At 34.4% G+C, this 19,285-nt stretch overlaps 1 protein-coding gene across 1 annotated transcript in view; it reads right to left on the bottom strand.

Moving 5' to 3' along the window:
• Positions 1-901: 901 nt before the first annotated feature.
• VPS13A (vacuolar protein sorting 13 homolog A) overlaps positions 902-19,285 on the bottom strand; it is a 268,847-nt gene continuing 250,463 nt past the window's right edge. The window contains exons 69-72 of the mRNA XM_078061570.1: positions 8,726-8,811; positions 5,717-5,840; positions 3,323-3,397; positions 902-2,296 (exon numbers count right to left, since the gene is read on the bottom strand). Of these exons, the coding sequence (XP_077917696.1) occupies positions 2,246-2,296; positions 3,323-3,397; positions 5,717-5,840; positions 8,726-8,811 (336 nt within the window). The 3' untranslated portion in view covers positions 902-2,245. The remainder of the gene's footprint in view (positions 2,297-3,322; positions 3,398-5,716; positions 5,841-8,725; positions 8,812-19,285) is intronic.

The following is a 19,285-nucleotide window of genomic DNA, read 5'->3' as shown; positions in this document are numbered from 1 at the left end:
GAAGGGACACAATACTCGGGATCTCATTCCATAACAGCTACCAACCAACCATGAGAAGCTTAAAGCTCTCAGCCATTAAATGTTAAACAGAATTCAGGAAAGATTATTTTCAAACACAGTAAGATTATGGACTCTGTAATGTTCAAGAAAAAAGAATATAGAATCAAACACATAATTATAAAATGTTATGCTAAAAAGACTCATTATCTAGTTATCTACTGATGTTCCTTATTTAGATAAGACAATCTTCTAAGACAATTGATAAACGACTGCTCTTAGAATTGTGGGTCTTCCTACTATAGAAACAAAGGAAGTGACAGGAGGTGTTGATGGGCAGACCACTACTCAAAAATAAGAAAAGATATTTCTAGGTCCTCACTGGTAAGTGAACAACAGGAACCAACAGGCAGGCTGGCTTTGCATATGTACCAGTTTCTACACCTGCTCCCTGTTGCTCTCCGGAGGATACTTGAAAAATCTTTGCTTACTCTTTTAGGCTCTTCCCCTTTACCATGGAACACCCAAGAAGTTAGGGGTCTATATTCTTTCGGAGAATGAAATCATGAAACTGTAGTAGGTAAAGAGGTACTTGGTTAATGGCACTGGATGGAACTCCAGTAAAGCAACATTTCAAATGGGGACAATCTGATGAAAGTTTTCTGGCCACTACTCTTAGTTTTAATTCTAATGTGTGTAAAATTGGAGGAGCTGAGCAATAGAGAAAATGTCGATGTTGCTCTGAACAAAAGTCATCATGGGAGCACGCACTACCATGGGGTATGAAATTTGTCATCTTTTGATTCAATTTATGTTCATTATGGGGGAAACTACTGATAATAAACAATGTGTTTTTATAATCAAAGGAAAATCAGTAGTAGGATTCAGTCAGGAAGAAATACAATTACAGTCTGGCATGCTGTTTATTTTAGCTTTTACAACAAAGCAAGGGTTTGAGGACCCTGAGAAGAATTTCACAATGACTGACTATACAGAGTCTCCAATCTCAGAAACAGTTTATAATAATTTCATGGCATATACGACATGCATCAAATACTCTGTATTATTCAATAACTAAGTAAGACACTGCATTATTCTCTTCATGGTTCACAATCGTATATTCATCCCCTTTCACTTGAAAAAGTCCATTAATATTAAAGTACAAGGATCTTGGACAAAAACCAAGAAAAAAAAACCCCATGACCTTATTTTTTACTAATGCGCAGCCCATGATTTTTGTCCTGATGAGCTTTTAAAAGTGACTGTCATTTGAATAACTGTAGAGAAAACACAGCAGCAATTCCCAATCTTCTGCCAACAGACACTTTAGGGTACAGACACTTACTTACAAGAAGGGCTGTCTGTTCTGAAGCTTAACTTGTATCTAAGATGGTGGGAATTACGTTTATTTCATATTATCAGTGAATGGAAAGTTGGTATTGTTAAGGCTTCAGGGATTTTCCATTAAAGTCAGCAATCTGTTAAAAACGTGACTTGGGTAAACCAAGTAGATCCCATGAAGTTGGCTTGAGGAAGTATTTCTAAGGCTTCAAAGTTCTGAAAGGGGCTTTTCCTTTTTGGGTATAACATTCATTTCTTCCAGCCTTTCTTAAGATGAGGCTTGAAGGGGTATTATTCAATCTGTATTGTATTATATTATATTAAAAAAGGTTGTTTTTCATAGTCATGCTATGGAAGTATAATTCAAACCTATCCTTTATAAAAAAATAAGGAAAATAATACCAAAATATTTATCTGTAAAAAGAACTTCACGTTTCTAAAGAAACCACCACTAAGGTTCTCTTGATACCACTGAGGTTATGTTTGATTTGATCAATTACCTGTCACTGATTCAGGGAGTCTGAAGTAAGCATGATAGAAGTTTAAAATACAAATGAGAAACATTAAACTTAGCTCCATGCGGGGTGCGCAATATGGGTAATTTCTCCATATTGCAGAGAACCACTTGGAGCAAATATTTAAGATTCATAAAAGAAATGTTTCCTTTATAAAGTAATTAGAATTTTAACCAGATGCATGATTCAAGTTAGAAAACCAAATGGATCCCCAATGAGTTGAAATATTTTAATCACATAATTGTTTTACCTGATTGCAACCAATTTTTTGGTTTTTTTTTTCTTTAGTCCTTGAAATTACTTTTGTACTATACTTCCCAAACTGGTTTTGGAAGGTACAAGGTTGAAACTCTAATGATTTATTGCTGTGTCTCTTCAGGCAGTATTCTCCATCAGAATCTCGGAGAAGGTTCTCTTGCTTCTTCTAGTTTTGTGAGGATCCACTGTTGTGGAGAAATAAACCAACATTTGCTTATTTCAAGAACTTGCAATGAAACCCAAAATGTAATGAATGTAAATTTAGAAGTTGGCTTTCTAGTTTGGTTAGGTGTATACTCATGGCCAATAATTAAATTCACCCTGCATAAGACATCATTCACCTCAGTTAAATAGCCCAGAATTTCAGAGACAATGGTACCAGGTTTGATTTAACAATAAGAATGCTTTTCTAAGGTCTTTGGACTTGAATGTTCATCTTCAGAATAAGTAAAATAAACCATCTTGAGAGAGAAGGGTAATTTGGCATCTGGCTGAATAACCGTGGCATAGCTGAAAACCATCTATGCAAACTTTCTTCCGACAGATGTCAATTCTGTATCACAAACCTTCATGATTCCATATATAGGATTCTACTGATGGAAGTAGGAATAATTACATGTAATTCTACAGTGGCTAGCAGCATAGCAACCTTCTTGCGTATTTTAGGTATTCTCATGATATAGATCTTTTCTATTTTGAAAGGCTTTGAAATTGCAAAAATAAAATGCAAATATAATGCAAAACTCCCTACCAATAATGTCTATTATCACAGGGGCTGTGTGACGTATGAAAGCCCTGGAGGCGATATTAGGGTTATCCCATTATGAGAAGCTTCAACAGAGGAATATGCGCTTCTATTAATGTAAGAAGAACTTAGTGGGACCGTCTCTAAGATAAACAGAAAATGAGAACTGAGGCCAGTAGTCTTCTCCGGATGTTTCTGGCAGAGCAGGAAGATTAAAAACAAGCCTTCTGGGATAAAATAACATGGTGACAGAGATTAAATGAAAAACGTATTACAGAGAAACTGAGAAAGGTGGTAATGAAAAACAGTTTTGAGGAAACATTATCTAGTTGCATATACTAAAACTGTAAAAACACAAAAACAAAATTAAAAGCAAAACTTGTCTGCCTTAGAAAACAGTCCAACTTATTACATGGCTTTGAAATGAGAAGCTGCTGTTTAAGTAAAAGAGATTCATTATATTTACCCTAGCATCCTCTGGGGTCTTGAAGTTAATTATTTTTCCAAACTCTTTGGCATGAAACACAGACTTCACCCGTTCCTATAAACAGAGTAACTTCATTAAAATGAAAATCCAGTTGTAGACATAGGATTTAAAAAATGCCACAGGTTTATAATTCTGTGCTTAAAGTATCCACCTTACACAAATTATACACCTTTTTAAAAAAGGCAAAAATGAAGAACCAAGAAGAATCAAACACAAATGGAAAAAAAAAAAAAGACTAAATTCTAACATATCCATTATCATTAAGCTTAAGTTAAAAAGCTTTGAGATTTCACTTGCCAAAGCCATACAGGGTTTATGCAAAGGATGAGGAGGTAAATCAGAGCAGTGTTTTCCCCTCCAAATAGTTTTGCAGATAGTTCTTGGTATCTGGCCATGAAATTAAGATGAGTTCAGTTAAAAAATAAATTAACAGACATGTGTGTGTTGGATAGGGGTGTGTGTATGTATGTAACCTCTGACATTTTAAATCAGTCATGTAATAAGAATGTAGCTTAAGCTTAACGCCTTCTACTTTTTTTTTTTGATTGTCCCCACTTTTTACACTCCTCTGGTATTCTGTTCAGTGTTTGTGGGGAGAGCTAAAGGTGGATAGTAAGCATGAGAGGGACAAACAGAAATAACAGGACTAATGAGGAGTAGGGTGATGTTTACCTCTATTAACTATGGGCAGAGCTATAGAGGAAGCAACGTGAGGGTCTCTAGGTAATTCAAACAACCATGTAAATACAGACTCTAGAAGCTATCAGATTCTTTTACTTTAAAAAAAAAGGGGTATTTGCTGATAAAAGGGTTCAAGAAAAGGTAGAAGGGAAAGAAACCAAGAAGATAAGAAGAAGTTTAGCTTTGGAGAGAGAAAAAGGTTATGAAAAAAGCCAGGAAAGCAGCACAGGCTAGAGCAGAAGGTAATAGCCGCTATCCATTATTTTGCATAAGGCCACAGGGCCTTTCATTTTCTGAGTGAATCAAGAGAAATTCTCAATGTGTAAGATGGTCTAAGATCCTCAAGAACAAATAGCCAGTCTACTCAGGAGCTGCCTGTGTGTTTGCAATGAGTGTTAAGACTAGAGACATGATCTTTAATGGGGCAGTTCTGTTCTCCAGGCTAACCCACAAAACAGCTGTTTCTGCCTGCCTGTGTCTAGTGCCTCTTGCTGCAGCAACAACTTTTTCAATCTCCTTTGGGTAACTATTTCTCACCCTCTCTCACTCCAAATACTTCAGATAGAGCTGACCCACCCTTCTTGGAAGCCCCATGGTGATCCCATGACCCTCACCTGGCCATATGGCTCATACCAGCTCTCTGACCAAAGTGACTGGCTCAGGAATGGGCATGTGACCAAAGTGGCCCAGTGAGACCCAGTGAGAAGCTTTCATGTTGCTGAGCTAGTAGGATATAAACCTGGAACTTCTGCTGGCTGGCTTGACAACGAAGCCAACACTGAAGAAAGTAGAACCTAGAAGTGGGGGTGGCGAAGAAGGAGAGAATGAAGGAGGAGAGGAAGGGAGAGAGAGTAACTGCTAACGACACCATTGGAGCATATCTAAACTAGCGGATATAGACTTAAGACTTTCAGTTACAAGAGCCAATTAAAGCCCTCAAAATCAAAATAAAAAAAAATAACAAAGAACAAGACTTAACTTGGGTTGTATCATTTACAATATTTCCTACTAATACAGCCAGTGCCAAAGTGCCCCTACACAAAGGTATCTGGTCAAATACCTTGAGGCCAAATACCTTATATTTCTTTATATCGCTTATAATACCTCGTGCAATCTTTAAAACTTACAATGGATACTGAGAATCTGTTGATTTGCCAAATGACTAGCAATTCATATCTACATCCAAGTACCAGGCACCATGCTAGTAATCAATGCAGAGTGAGAAATGGTCTCTGCCTTCAATATTATAATGGAATTGGGAAGTTAGTATCTATAAAAAGAAAAAGAGTATCTATAAAAAGAAAAAGAAGTTCCAGTAACTGTCTTAGAGAGGTAACTTTTCAAGTGTCGTTTCTTAAGATTTTCAGGGAAAAGCATTTTGTACGGAACTGCTAGGGATTCTGAGGTATACAAATGATTTTCTCATTTTTGTGTCTTGGACAGCAGTGAGAAATTGGGGGTTCTAGAAAGTGAAGACCCAGGAACATTGTTGTCAATGCAATAGCACATAAAGTCGCGTATTTTTTCTTGGCCTAACTTGCTTTTCTTCAAGCCTGAATAAGACAGGAGGTGTAAAGGAAAACCACAGTAAGATAAAGCAATGTCTATGAAAGAGATGGGAAAATTATAAAGAGCACCATTTCAATGCGTTATTTTCAGTTCCAAGTTTTCAAAAAAATCTATTCAACATACCTTTGCTTCAATGCGTAATCTCCTCCCGTGAACAATGAATGGCTCTTTGGTAAACTCATCAAAACTGTACTGCCACTCACATGTAAGCTGTCCAAATGTTCCTTTTGTTACAAACAATACACCACTGGGGGAAAAAAAAAGAATCCACTATAGAAATAAAAGCACCTATGTCCAATAATATAATAGCAAGATATACATTCACTGCAAGTGCACATAAAACATTAACCAAGAGAGACTATATTCTGAGTCATAAAAAACCTTAAGGAATATAGAAGAACTGAAATCATACAAAGTATATCCTCTGATCATAATGAAATTAAACAAGAAACTAGGAACAGAAGAGTATTTCTAAATGCTTGGAAATTAGCATACTATTATATAATCCATGGGTCAAACAATCTCAGAAGAAATTAGAAAATATCTTGAAGTGAATGAGAATGAAAATGTAACACAAAATAGCAAAATCTGTGGGATGTAACTAAAGCAATGCTTAGTGGGAAATTTATAGCACAACGTACTTCTGTTAGAAAAAATGAATGTACTTCTAGAATATGTAAGGCACTTTATACACAATAGAAAAAAATTGACAGAACCTATTATTAGCTAATATCTTGGAGAACTTTCATGTAATTAAGGCTTTAGAATGTTTTTATTACCAAGGCTCCATGCAATAGGCTTACCAATCTACCTTAAAAAAGGCTTTTTAAAATTAATTCTTGCTTTCCCATCTTGAGAGGAAAAAAAATCAAATGAAAAATGCATTCTATTATACTTCTACTTAATCCTTCCTTCAAAGGCCTTTACTTTCCCAGTTCTTTCTGGTTGAAGCATCCATTCTAGGTGCAACCAGATTTTTTTTTTTTTTTTTTAAGTAATACATACTTTAAGTCAAGGGATTGCGTTAAAGAGCTGGCTCCTGGCTGGAACAAGCTAATCAGGACTTACATCTCTCACTTCAATCTTTTTTTTTTTTTTTTTTTAAAGATTTTATTTATTTATTTGATAGAGAGGGAGAGAGCAAGAGCAGGAACACAAGCAGGGGAGAGTGGGAGAGGGAGAAGGCTTCCCGCCGAGCAGGGAGCCCGATGCGGGGCTTGATCCCAGGACCCCGGGATCATGACCTGAGCCGAAGGCAGACACTTAACGACTGAGCCACCCAGGTGCCCCTCTCTTCAATCTTCTGTCTCTGATCCCCTCTTTCACCAATCCTGGATTACAGGGACTGTTCGAACAAACCTACTGGTGCTCCCGCACATCTTCAACCACGTAAAAAATCTAAGGCTAATTTTGTAGCAGGCACCTGGTACTCTCCCCACCCCCCCACTCAAAGACCCTTTAAACCTCAAATCTGAAACTTGGAAAGAAAGGAAATGCTAAGTATGAATACCACCTTTCAGTCAACTACAAGTCACTTCCCTTACTTTATCAAGGTTTATAGGACTTCCTTTAAAGAGGTCTACTGTGTTGAGGTCAGTTTTTAAATGTTGCAAACTAAATTGTAAACTATTAAATTTTGCAACTGACTCTTGTTTAACTCTGATGAGTCACACTTCATGTAGTCAATGGGAGAGAGGGTTAATAAAAACATGACTGAAAATCGCTATGAACAGAAAGGGCTGCTGAAGCACTGCCCCAATTATAAAAGCTTATTAACAACTTAAATGTAAAATATAGTACATACTTCTAAATGAACGCTAAGCAGTCCTTTACAAATTAAGAAAGATATCCATATGCTGATATCGACATAGATCTAAAGCAAAAAATTAAAGCAAAGTACAGAATGGTACATGTAACAGATTTCCATTTACGTTAAGATATACATGCATGATGCTTGTATACTTACAGAATATTTCAAGAAGGAAACAAGTAAAAGTGGTTGCCTCTGGGGCAGGGAAAAGAGGGACTGGTATCTGGGATGGAATGAAGACTAACTTTACATGTATATCTTCTAATACTGTGCGAATTTTCTATTCTGTGTTACTTTTTAAATAAAAAAATTACATAGTGTTGTAAATTTTAGACTCAGAAATGATTAGGACGAAAAACATTAGAAATGACTGCTAAGTTCAACAGTGAGCTTGAACTAACAAGATGTTACTATAACTTCACCTTTTCGATAGTGAACAAAACCACATAGGCTTATTTACCACTCCTTTCTATTCAGCCACAACCTCTGTCCTTCAGGCACATTTTTCACTCTGTGCCATCCATCCAGAAATCCCCATTTTAATACTGCACCAGCTCATTCTTTTCCTCAGTTTAACAAGGACTCCTGCAAAAACTAGCCCCTCTGAGGCTGTGTATTTTTTTTTTTTTTTTTTTTTTTTTAAAGATTTTATTTATTTATTTGACAGAGAGAGACATAGCGAGAGAGGGAACACAAGCAGTGGGAGTGGGAGAGGGAGAAGCAGGCCTCCTGCCGAGCAGAGAGCCCGATGTGGGGCTCGATCCCAGGACCTGGAATCATGACCTGAGCCGAAGGCAGACGCTTAACGACTGAGCCACCCAGGCGCCCCTGAGGCTGTGTATTTTTACATGTACTTCTGTCTATAGTCGACTTGAGGATTTGGCTGTAGCTGGGAGTACCCATGTAAGAACTGATCTGTCTACAATGGTGTATGTACTTACATGAATGAATTTCCTGCATGCTAATGAATAGGTATCACCAGAAGATTTCTGGGGTAATCTGAAATTGTGTACTTTTTCAGAAGGGGAAGAAATGGTAGTGTGAGGATAGTTTTATGGGAATTTCTGTATTATTCATATTGGTTGAAAAAATACTAAGTTATTTATGTCTGTGCATGGCTCAATGCATTTATCTGTATGCACGCACAAAGCTAAATATGAGTTTATGTAAGGTTTTTGGTACAAAGCTTGTAGAGCAAAATGACCAGAGTTAGCAGGAATCAGTGTGACTATCTGCAACAAATGATGAATGTCAACTGCTTCTCTTCATGAGTGGCTTCTCAGTTAACCTCTCATTAAATTACATTCGAGAAAGAAAGTTACCTTTTAGTTATCATTAACATATCTGTTTTATTGATCATGACATGGGTAAAATACTTGTATTTTGCAAATCTCCCATTTTCCATGACCTAAAAAAGGTGAGAGAGAGAGAATTTCATTATTATTTCTATTCTAATGCAAGTAATGCACTGCGATCCTCTAGAAGCCATTTCTCAGTGGGGGCAAGTTATTAACATACTTATACAGTAAATATATCATCATAAAATTGAATATTCACAGAATTATTGCTGCTTCCTTTTTAAAAGCACCTTTTTGCACTGCTTTATTCAAGATGACTCAATTGCAGCTATGCCAATCATTAATGCTGGATTTTTAGAAGATATTGTTATTACCTACAAAATTTAAATTGAACATTAAAGTTACTATTAAATTAGCACATTCATTTTATCCTAGAAAACATAATCATACTTGATCACATCTGTACAAAAACACATGCTAACACATATTTACATGTATGTATCACATAAATTAGTATTAGCCCCATCTTGCATCTTCCCCGGAATTTTCATATCTGCCTTACAAACATGCTTTTCTTTGCCAATCTTATAACTCATTCAAAAATAAGGAGCAGAGTGTTTCTGGACAAACATGGAACTCCAGGACCTAACTAGCTTATGCAACAACCTTTATTTTCAAGACTGATGAAACATGGTCTATCCATGACATTGTCAACAATTCTTTTTCCCCGAAAATAAAAAAAAATATATATATATATAAACAAATTACACTTATCATTTTTAATTCTGTTCTAAATACTATTTGCTCTGAGGATGGAGTTACTTTGGTTATTTAAAATACGTAGTAGGCTAGAATACTATTTTTTAAAGGCAAACAATGTAATTGTGACTAAGATCCCTCAATAGGAAGTATGTTAAAAATTTAGCCAAAATGTTAAATCTCCTCAAGAAATTCCAAAAGAGATATAAAGATTTTAGAAAACTGTGTTCCATGAGGCTATATCCAAAAACTAAAAATATTTAGCTTAGAAGAAAGCTAACAAGTGACTTCATAATAATCTTAGTAGAAAAAGCTATCAGAGTAGTCTTCATTTTATGGGAGACGAAGTTAAAAAAAAAAAAAGCAGTGACTACAACAGCAGGATGAGGCATACAGATTAACTGCATGGAAGAATTTTTTAACTTCAAAGATGATAATATTGAAAAAAAAGAGTATCTTTACTATTTGCTGTAGTAGGTAAGGCAAGTAAACACAAATTCCTTGAGTAACAAAAAAGGGATATAAGCACAGATTCAAAAGAAATAAGAATTATTAGATAACAAATTATGCAAATAAATTTGAAAAACTAGGTGAAGTGGGCCATGCTTTAAGAAAATATAAATTATTAAGAGAAAGAAGTATCAAAATTGCAGAGGAAAAGGAGAAATTTTTTGCAGATGATAGTATTGTCTGGAAAACCCAAGTACATAAACCCAGTAACTTTATAAACATACTATCAAACTGAAAAGTGGAAGGAAAAATTGTTTACAAGAGTAATAAAAAAGATAAATATTTATGCACAGTTTAACAACATGCAGAATTTATGTGATAAATGCTATTTTATTGAGGGGAATAATGGAAAATTTAAAATGGAAATCCCTATCATATTACTAGATAGAAAAATTCATTACAATGATGGTGTTATTCCCTCTCCGCAGCCCCAATTTTTACACCCCCCTCATATGATCCCAAGATGGCGTGTATTAGTTTGTTTTGGGGGCAAGAGACGGAAGTGTTTTGACAAAATTATACTAAAATTTATCTAGAAAAAAAAGCGATAATATCCAATAAATTTTAAAAGATGAATGAAAAGAGAACTATCCTAGCAGACAGTAACACAAGTTACAAGCTGCAGGAGTATAGACGTATCAGTAGCAACAATACAGAGTCCAGAAATAAATGCACACTAGGACTTTATAAAATCCTATATATCCAAAAATAGGAATATATAAAATCAAGACTGCATTTTAAATTACGGGGGAAAAGCATGTTTTAATAAGGGGTGTTTCAGGCAACTTGTTGGCTAAAGCCGGGTCCCTACTTCTCTCTATACCAAATTAATTCCACATGGATCACTGATTTAAGCATACAAAACGAAACTAAAGAATTACTAGAAAAAGTAACATTTTAAAAAATAATCTTTAAGTGAGAAAGCCTTACATATAAAACACAAAGCCGATAAAACAATGTAAAAAAATTAAGTACATGGAAATTAAACACTATGTAGTGGCAAAACAGTAAGCAAATAAATAGATATAAAGTAAAAACAACATAAAAATCACAGAATTGGGAAAATATCTGCCAATACAGCGATATGGAGCTAATTTCATAACACAGAGGAATATGAATAAATCAACAGAAAACAACTGAGTAAACCAATAGGAAAATGTGTCACAAGTTTATGAACAGACAGTTCAGCAAAACACAAAATCTGACCAATGAACATATGAGAAAATGTTTAACTTAACTCAAAATCAAGAAAATGCAGACCAACTAAAAGTACTCATTAAGTCAAGAATTCGACTGCTAAGATTTTATCTTATGCAAAAGTATGCCAAGATATATATATAGAAATCTTCACGGTAATACTATGTTAAAATAAAAATATCTAAATGTTCATTAAAGGGGGCTGTTTAAATTAATTATAGCACAGTCATACAATGGGACATTATGCGGTCATGAAAAAAAAAAGGGCAGATGTGCATACTAATATCAAAGATGTGCAGATATATTCAGTGAAAAGAAATTAAATTACTGGGAATGAATGGCGTGGGGACTAGAAACACATTCATGTATACTTCCTTATATATCCATAGAAGTATCTGGGAGGATTGGTGGTAACACACTAATAGCACTTATCTCTGGGCTTGAAAAGGATAATAGTGGGGGCAGGAGTGGTTTCATTTTTAATTTTACAAACTTTTGTTTCAGTTATTTTTTGTGTTTGAAAACAAATTAGCTTAAAAGTATTTATTTTCTTTTGTTCTACATAACCAAGTTGAAAAAAATCAAGAGTACAAATGTTGATCTCCTCAAGAACATCACTACTACCAGGAGTCAAGAGTCCACATGCCCCATTAATAGACCACAATCTTCAAATAGCTTAAAAGCTATGGTTTACCTCTAAATACCTAGCTTCTATTTCAATACTGTTTTAAATTTGGGCATTACAGATGACCCTGCTTCTCATCACTTTTCACTTTTCAGATCCAACTTAAAGAAAATCTAACCTCTTCATATAAGCAATTAAACCAATGTCAATAGTCTCAATAGTACCAATAGAAATAAAAGCTAAAAATTTCAAAAAAAAAAAAGTCTCATTCACACAATGTTTTTTGGAGTTCACCAAAAACCTTAAATGCAACACTTGAAAGATGACTGGGACATTATGGTCATAGTAGTCTACTTTGAAACATACAATGAACTGTATTCTTTGTTATCAGAATGGATGTATTTGAATAAATATCAAAGATAACTCCTTATAGAGCAAAATTTTGCTGGTCAGTCTCCATTACAAACAGGTACATAGGGAATAAGAATAGCACTACACGCAGAAGCTAAAACTCTGTAACTAAGTCCCAAAGAAACATGGGAGCGAATGAGAGACAATCTGATGATTTATCAACCATCATCTGCCATCATGCTGTAAAGTCTACAAATGTCAAGCCTTTGACCACAATTTCCTATTTGTCTTTATAAGTTCCTATATATGAAGATTTATACTTTTCAAAACATCATTATAAATTATTTTAGAAAAAAAACTCCAGAATTCTAGACCTGAAGGAAAGTTATTATTCATCTAAGCATGAGCACATAACACATGAAGCAATGGAGGATCAGGTTAAGTGTCTTATCCACCTAATCTTCACAACCCTGGTAATTAGGTAACAGTTGAGTGACTTGCTTGGGGTCATACTGTTAGTTGCAAAACTGGGCTCAGAAAAGTGGTTTCTTCAACTTCTAGTTCCAGTGCTTTTCACTATACCATGATGTTTCCTCTTATGGTGTCAGTCACACGTTTCCCACAGGACCTCAAAAATGTCTTCAATATCCCTGGATGCTGGTTGCTGCTGAGGCAGGCTGCTAAAGCAGCGCAGGAAGGCTGATTTTTTTTAGGTTAACAGGGTCCAAATAGTTCAGTATTAATATCCTATCTTCCTCCCTCTGAAACAGATATTAGGTATCAATGTTTCTATTGAAATAATTTGTGATACGCTTTAAAATAAATGAAGAACTAGCAAAACCAGGGCTAGAAATCACTACGTAGAGCCTTTGCATAAAGACCAAAATTTGGCCAAAATATCAACTAATTAGGCTGAAGTATCAAGTACATTAGTCAGTATGTTAGACATGTTAACTTCATTTAACATGAGGCAATATTAAATAAAAAAACAAATTTTTCCTTATTCATTAAAGTATGTATGAATTACTTATCATTGAGAACTTTCTTAAACAGAGAAACACAAACAAACTGTTACAGATAATTGTCAGAATTTGTAGACAACAATTAAAATGTATGGTTATTGGTAAAAGGGTTCCTTTTGCATTAGAAAATATGAATATGTAGAACTTAGTTTATTAGATACAAATAAATCCAAACCGAAGTGACTGCAAACTTAGAAACACAGAAAGTAGCAACTTGTAAGACAGTGGCGTCAGGATTACCCTCTACTAATACCCACATTTCCTATCAGATCAGTCCCAAAAAGAACGTAAGCTGGAAACTATAGTAATGCAGAGAACACTGCTAACATTTTCAAATCATCTAACTGCTCTGAATTTCCACAATTTCTGAAAAAAAAAAAAGCAAAATATGAAAACACAGATATTAGGAATAAATCACTAACATGGAAGGCTTTAAATCCCAAACAATATAAAGTGCTAATATTCATGGGAAATATATTTAAGGAAACCGGATAATGGATAAGAACACACAGTTCAGCAAAAAAAAAAAACAAACAAAAAAAACCAAAATCTGATCAGTATCTGACACTTTTGGAAGACTAGAATCTCATGGAGGTAAGAGGTTTTTTGTTTTGTTTTGTTTTCCAAGATAGCAACATGAAGCATAAGAGGAAAATGAAATTTATCTAGATGAGATAAAATAAGGAGTAAGAATGCTATCAGGCAAGAAAATCTATTGGATAACAAATAGATGGCTTTATAGATTGGCTAATTTGAATAGTCAGGAGATGATGGGAAAAGAGGAAAGGTTTATAAACATGTTATATTAAAAAATTAAGCTTGCTTTTAAAAACAACGAAATTTAGGCAGGTAATTGTAAATTAAAATGGCAAATGCCAGCATTTCTCCATTACTTAAGAAATACACAACTTGTTCAAAACAATCTTTAGAGAAAGATGTAATCAATAAGTATAACTTTCCTAGAGTTATCTGATTATAAAGGTTAGGGATAAAACCTTTTTCTGTTTCACTTTAAATATGAGAGATTTGAGGGCTATGGCCCAGGAGAAATAAGGCATTCAACCAAGCTTCATGATAAAATGTAGTAGAAATTCATTACCTCAAAGTTCAATGATTTCATATATATCATAGAATAAACACATTTAACAGTGAAGGAGTGATATTTGGCCTATTCTGTGAGGCAAGTTGGTGTAAAAAAAAAAAAATCAAATCTCATTGTCATCAAATCTGATGAGGAATTAGCCCTTACTGAATCCCCCATACCTTTGTCTCCTCCCAAGCTAATGAACTATTTTGATTGTTAACCAAAGGATATGCTACGCTAACAGCTTAGGGCAGGAAAGCAGAGTATAACCATGTGACATAAAAATCAAATCAAGTATTACCTTAAGAGATGTGAACTATCATCAACTGGTTCAATTAGAAGTCTGGACAAAGGACAGAATTATGCTCAGGACATAATTATGTACACTGATAACAGAAGACCATTAATTAACCTACCTAATACATTCTAGAAGAAGGGCCAGAGGTGGGTCAGAAATAATGTAAGTGGATAGTTTTAAGTCTCTGTAACATAATTCCAGCAGAACCTCTATGCAATATTTACTGACCCATTATGCTAGCCATACTTGAAAACAACAATTTCTTTTAAACATTTTACCATTTCTTCTAATATATTATGAATTTCAGAGCAGTCCAAATTACTGAGGTTTTATTGTTTCAATTGCTCACCAATTAATGTGTGGAAATGGTTGTGGTATTTTTCATGTATTCTATTAATGTTGAAAGGAAAGAAAAAAAGGTAAGATTTATTGATGCTTTTATCCTGATAAAAAGGAGACAAATGAGGAACATAAAATTTATGTAATAGTGACCAAGAACTAGCATCAGCTGGTATTCACCTGAAATAATGAAAATACAGTGAGTTCTTACTATACATTGTGCTAATAATCATATTTATTACCTCACTTGGTTTAATTATTTTAAACCACCAAGGTTACTGTTATTTTGTTAAGTAGTGCAGTTACCTCCATTTTACAGTCTGGACACTAAGGTCAGACAAGCATAATAGAAGATTATAAAGCTAGCAAAAGGAAAAGCTGGAACTGGACTCAGGTTTACTGGGTTCCAGAATCCAGGCCCTGAGCCACAGGTATTGTTGCAGCGCACTTTCTATTGTCAAAATGGATTAGTACAGAAGGACTACATACAGTCCAGTGCAGCTCACTGGACTAGGGATTCAGATATCGCACAAGCTGTACTGTGTCAGTGCTTCAATGTCATGTAATACCTAGGAATCGTTATCTTTCTGGATTACTGGGCTTATCTTATGTCTCCTTTGATTCTTACAGTTCCTCTGAGCCTTCTGTGTAGCAGCTAATCAACCAACAGGAAGGAGACTGTGAAGATCTGACATGACAGGGTTGGCCCCTAACACAGCTCTTGATTTATCCTCAAATCATGAGAATAGTAAATGTCATTATAGTTATAATCTCATGAGAGATGAGCAGGAATCTTGACTACTCTCTTCAGGCCTACAATCTTAAGATCTAGAAGGGTGTCCAACACATAATAAGAGTTTAACAAATACTTGTATAGAGAATAAATACATGGCATTAAATTTTCCTTTGAATTCATATAAACTATACTACTAGATCATCTAACAAAAATTCACCTATACATATATAATTATACATTTACTCTTTTGGCAGTTTTGAATTTGAAGTAGTCTGGCAATTTATTCTACTTGACAAGAAATATGTAGACTCCCATACTTGTATGTTCCAACACTGGTGCTTCATTATATCTCTAACTTAAACAACTACCTCAGACCTGAAATGCCGCAAAATACCTAACATAGGTTTCTCCACATTGCTTCCTACACGGTTCTTGACAGTGGTAGTTTTTCACTGAAAATTTGACATTACAATTCATTAGAGTCATCTTCAGAAGTAACTGGGGTATCAATTTCATTTGATTTTATAACTGAAGACTCTTAACTGACAGAAAAAGTAAACACAGTGCTTCCTTTCATAGATGACATTAAAGTTTGTTTTTAGATGAATGAAAGTGGCCTCCAATTCAATTTTGTATGAAAAGGAATAGTTTCATTTGGTGAGAGAACATCCTTTCTTTCATGGGATATCTTGCCAATAAAAAATAGACTGCATAACGTAATAGTAATGTTTTCTAACAACACTACTGTTAGAGCACACACTAAAAAAAGTTTCCAATGAGCTTTACTAAATTCAATTTATGCTGAAAATCTCTGTGCTGTCCGAAGTAGCCAGGGGAAATCATACAAGGTAGGGCTCTAACACATAAGTAAAGAAATCCCAAGTTACAATTTAGCATCTTTGGCTAAAATAAAGGTTAAAGATCTTCTAAACTAATACTCTGGTAAGAAGAGAGTAAGACTCCAGGTGAACCTACCTGAGTGTAACATTTGAGGATATACTAAATTTTCTGTTTTGATAGTATTTATCCTTCTCTAACATATTTACAAATTTAAGGGATGCAATGATGACAAACTTTTGAAAAAGATTTAAAAATCCAATTGGTCTCATTCAAGTTACTGGATTAGAAAACAGAATTTTAAAAAATCATTTTATACTTGAGACAAAGAGAAAACTGGAAACTCCACTAAGTGGAACCATCACCTCCAGAAAAAGATATAATTTCAAAGTCTTACTCAAAAAGTACTGCTATGTAATACTGGAAAGTTCTAAGTGGAGTGAAATACTCTTTGATGCAAAATAAAGTTAGTGGGACTTACTACTAAATGTTGGAAAATATGGGCCTTTGAAAATGATGTACCCAAAAACTCTCCAAGAGATCGCTGCTAAATTGATAAATGAAGTGTGAGACTGCATCCAGGTTGGATGGGTAATCTCCTTTCCCATAGGATCTGCTTTATTTGGGATGCTAAGAGCTTGAACTTCCCTGGATAACAGGATTTGGCTCTCTTCAGTTTTCTCATCCCATTCAGAAGTCTGCTTCTGGAGGGGAAGAATTACAAAATGAAGAGTGAAATCCAGAGAGCCTTTGCCTCCTAGTTCTTGTCCACTTACTCAAAATTTCAGATGAAGCCAGGAAGAGTGTTCGGCACTACTCTGGTGATCTGACTGCCTATGGTAAGCCCTTTCTTCCAGATCAGTTGTAATCCTCCTCCCGAGGTAAAGGGAAAGACCACGTCGGCTGAAGGCAGTTATCTTCCAACTGCCATTTAGGCAGTGTTTGAAGCTAATTATAAACATCTGTAATTTCTGAAAGAAAAGAAATATACAACAAACAAAAACAGCCTCCCTGCTACAACAACTCACATAATCGTTAACTATGATATCATGGAAAGAGATGTAAGAGATTCAAAGACAACACAGATAAAAATTTAAAATATCTGAAATGCTTAAGAGTATACTACCCTCATGGGATACCCCAGCTAACAACATTCATACACAGTGAATGACACAAAGATCACACACACACACACATACACACACACACTCATTTTAAGAGGCAAAGAGTTAAGGGGTGAAAACTTTTTAAAAAGATAGAAACATGTTCAACAAAAAACAAGAAAGGAAAGCTGTTACAGCTACAAAAATTATAAAAATTAAGATTCTGCTGGCTTTTATGTATTCCAGAAATAAACACCAGTTTCCTCACAATGGGAATTATTCTATGAATAGATCACTCTTTTTAAACTTTAGAAGTTAATAATTCTAAGAACTTACAATAACAAAAATATACAACAGAAATTTATATATTTGGATTATAATCATGTTAAAAAAATTAAAAAGGAAATATAAATGGCGGGGAGACAGGATAATTTTTATTTCTATAGTTTCCTACTTTACTGAGCATGTATTACTTTAACAATGTAAAAAATAATTTTTGAAAATTTTCATATCTCCTATAAAATACTACAATTGTAGACAGAATCAATGTTAGCTAATTGAGTCACAAAAGGAATTAGCTTTTTTCATGGAAGTGCGGGTCTCTAAATTTTTTAATTCATAGAAATCCCCAGCTCTACATTCAGAAAATCTTTGTAGACATATATGATTAACAGGTTATTGATAAATGATAACTTAGGATAGAAAAACACACCATACCCAATTAAGAATTATATATATATATTTAGCTAAGTTTCTGACGATCCTGATTATGTTTTTTTAAAAAAAACTAGTAATAAATATATTATTTTGAATGCTCAGGTATTTAAGTATCTCTAAGATTCTGAAGAATGGCATACTGCAATTTAGTACATACTTTTATCATGTCCACTGCTTAGAATATTTATATTAATAAAGAGGGCTATATTAAAAACCAATTTTAAAAGTTATTAGACATTTAATTTTAAGCTCATTTTTTAGAGGTATACTGTTGCTGAATAAATTCATCACCCACCCTGATTGAGAGATAATAACATACATGAGAATGGTTTGCCACATTAAAACTAACCAACCATAAACCCCTATGTATGAAATTATAAATTATTCTAATTAGCTCCCTAACACAGACCTATTTGAAATCATTTGTTTTATTCTTCTCGGATTCAGGACTTTCAGTAATGTTTTGTATTGTACTAAGTGTACTCACTGCACTTCATCAATTCAAACATTCAGCCACTGAAATTAACAATCTAAACATTTTTAATTAATCTCCATTTATCCCAAAGGTGCAGGGATAGAATAATCAAACTGATGTTTTTATATGTCCATCATAATTATTACTTGATCTAAATGAATAACTGTGTATCTTATTTAGACCCCATAGAATCTCTAATATTTTTTTACTATTACAAATAATAAATTATTATAATTTATTATCTGTAAAACAAAAGCCAAAGGCTTGAAGGTACAGTATAAGAGTACACAACACTTAGGACGGTGGTTTCTGCTCCTCCTCCCATTACTATCGGGAAGTATGAAGCTAAATTTCACCACAGGACTTAAAGCAGACCAACTACTATAGCAGCTATCATTCTTTATATGACCTTGGGATGTAAATATGATAGCATATATCTCATGTTGAATATTGACGTCTTGGTCACATCTAGAATGGCTTCATTTGCAAATTTTAATAACATGACCTGAAAAATCAATACTTAACACTGCT

Source organism: Halichoerus grypus, chromosome 14 (genome assembly GCF_964656455.1).
Source record: "Halichoerus grypus chromosome 14, mHalGry1.hap1.1, whole genome shotgun sequence".
Taxonomy (NCBI): Eukaryota; Metazoa; Chordata; class Mammalia; order Carnivora; family Phocidae; genus Halichoerus; species Halichoerus grypus.
This window is presented reverse-complemented; position numbering and strand designations above follow the sequence as displayed.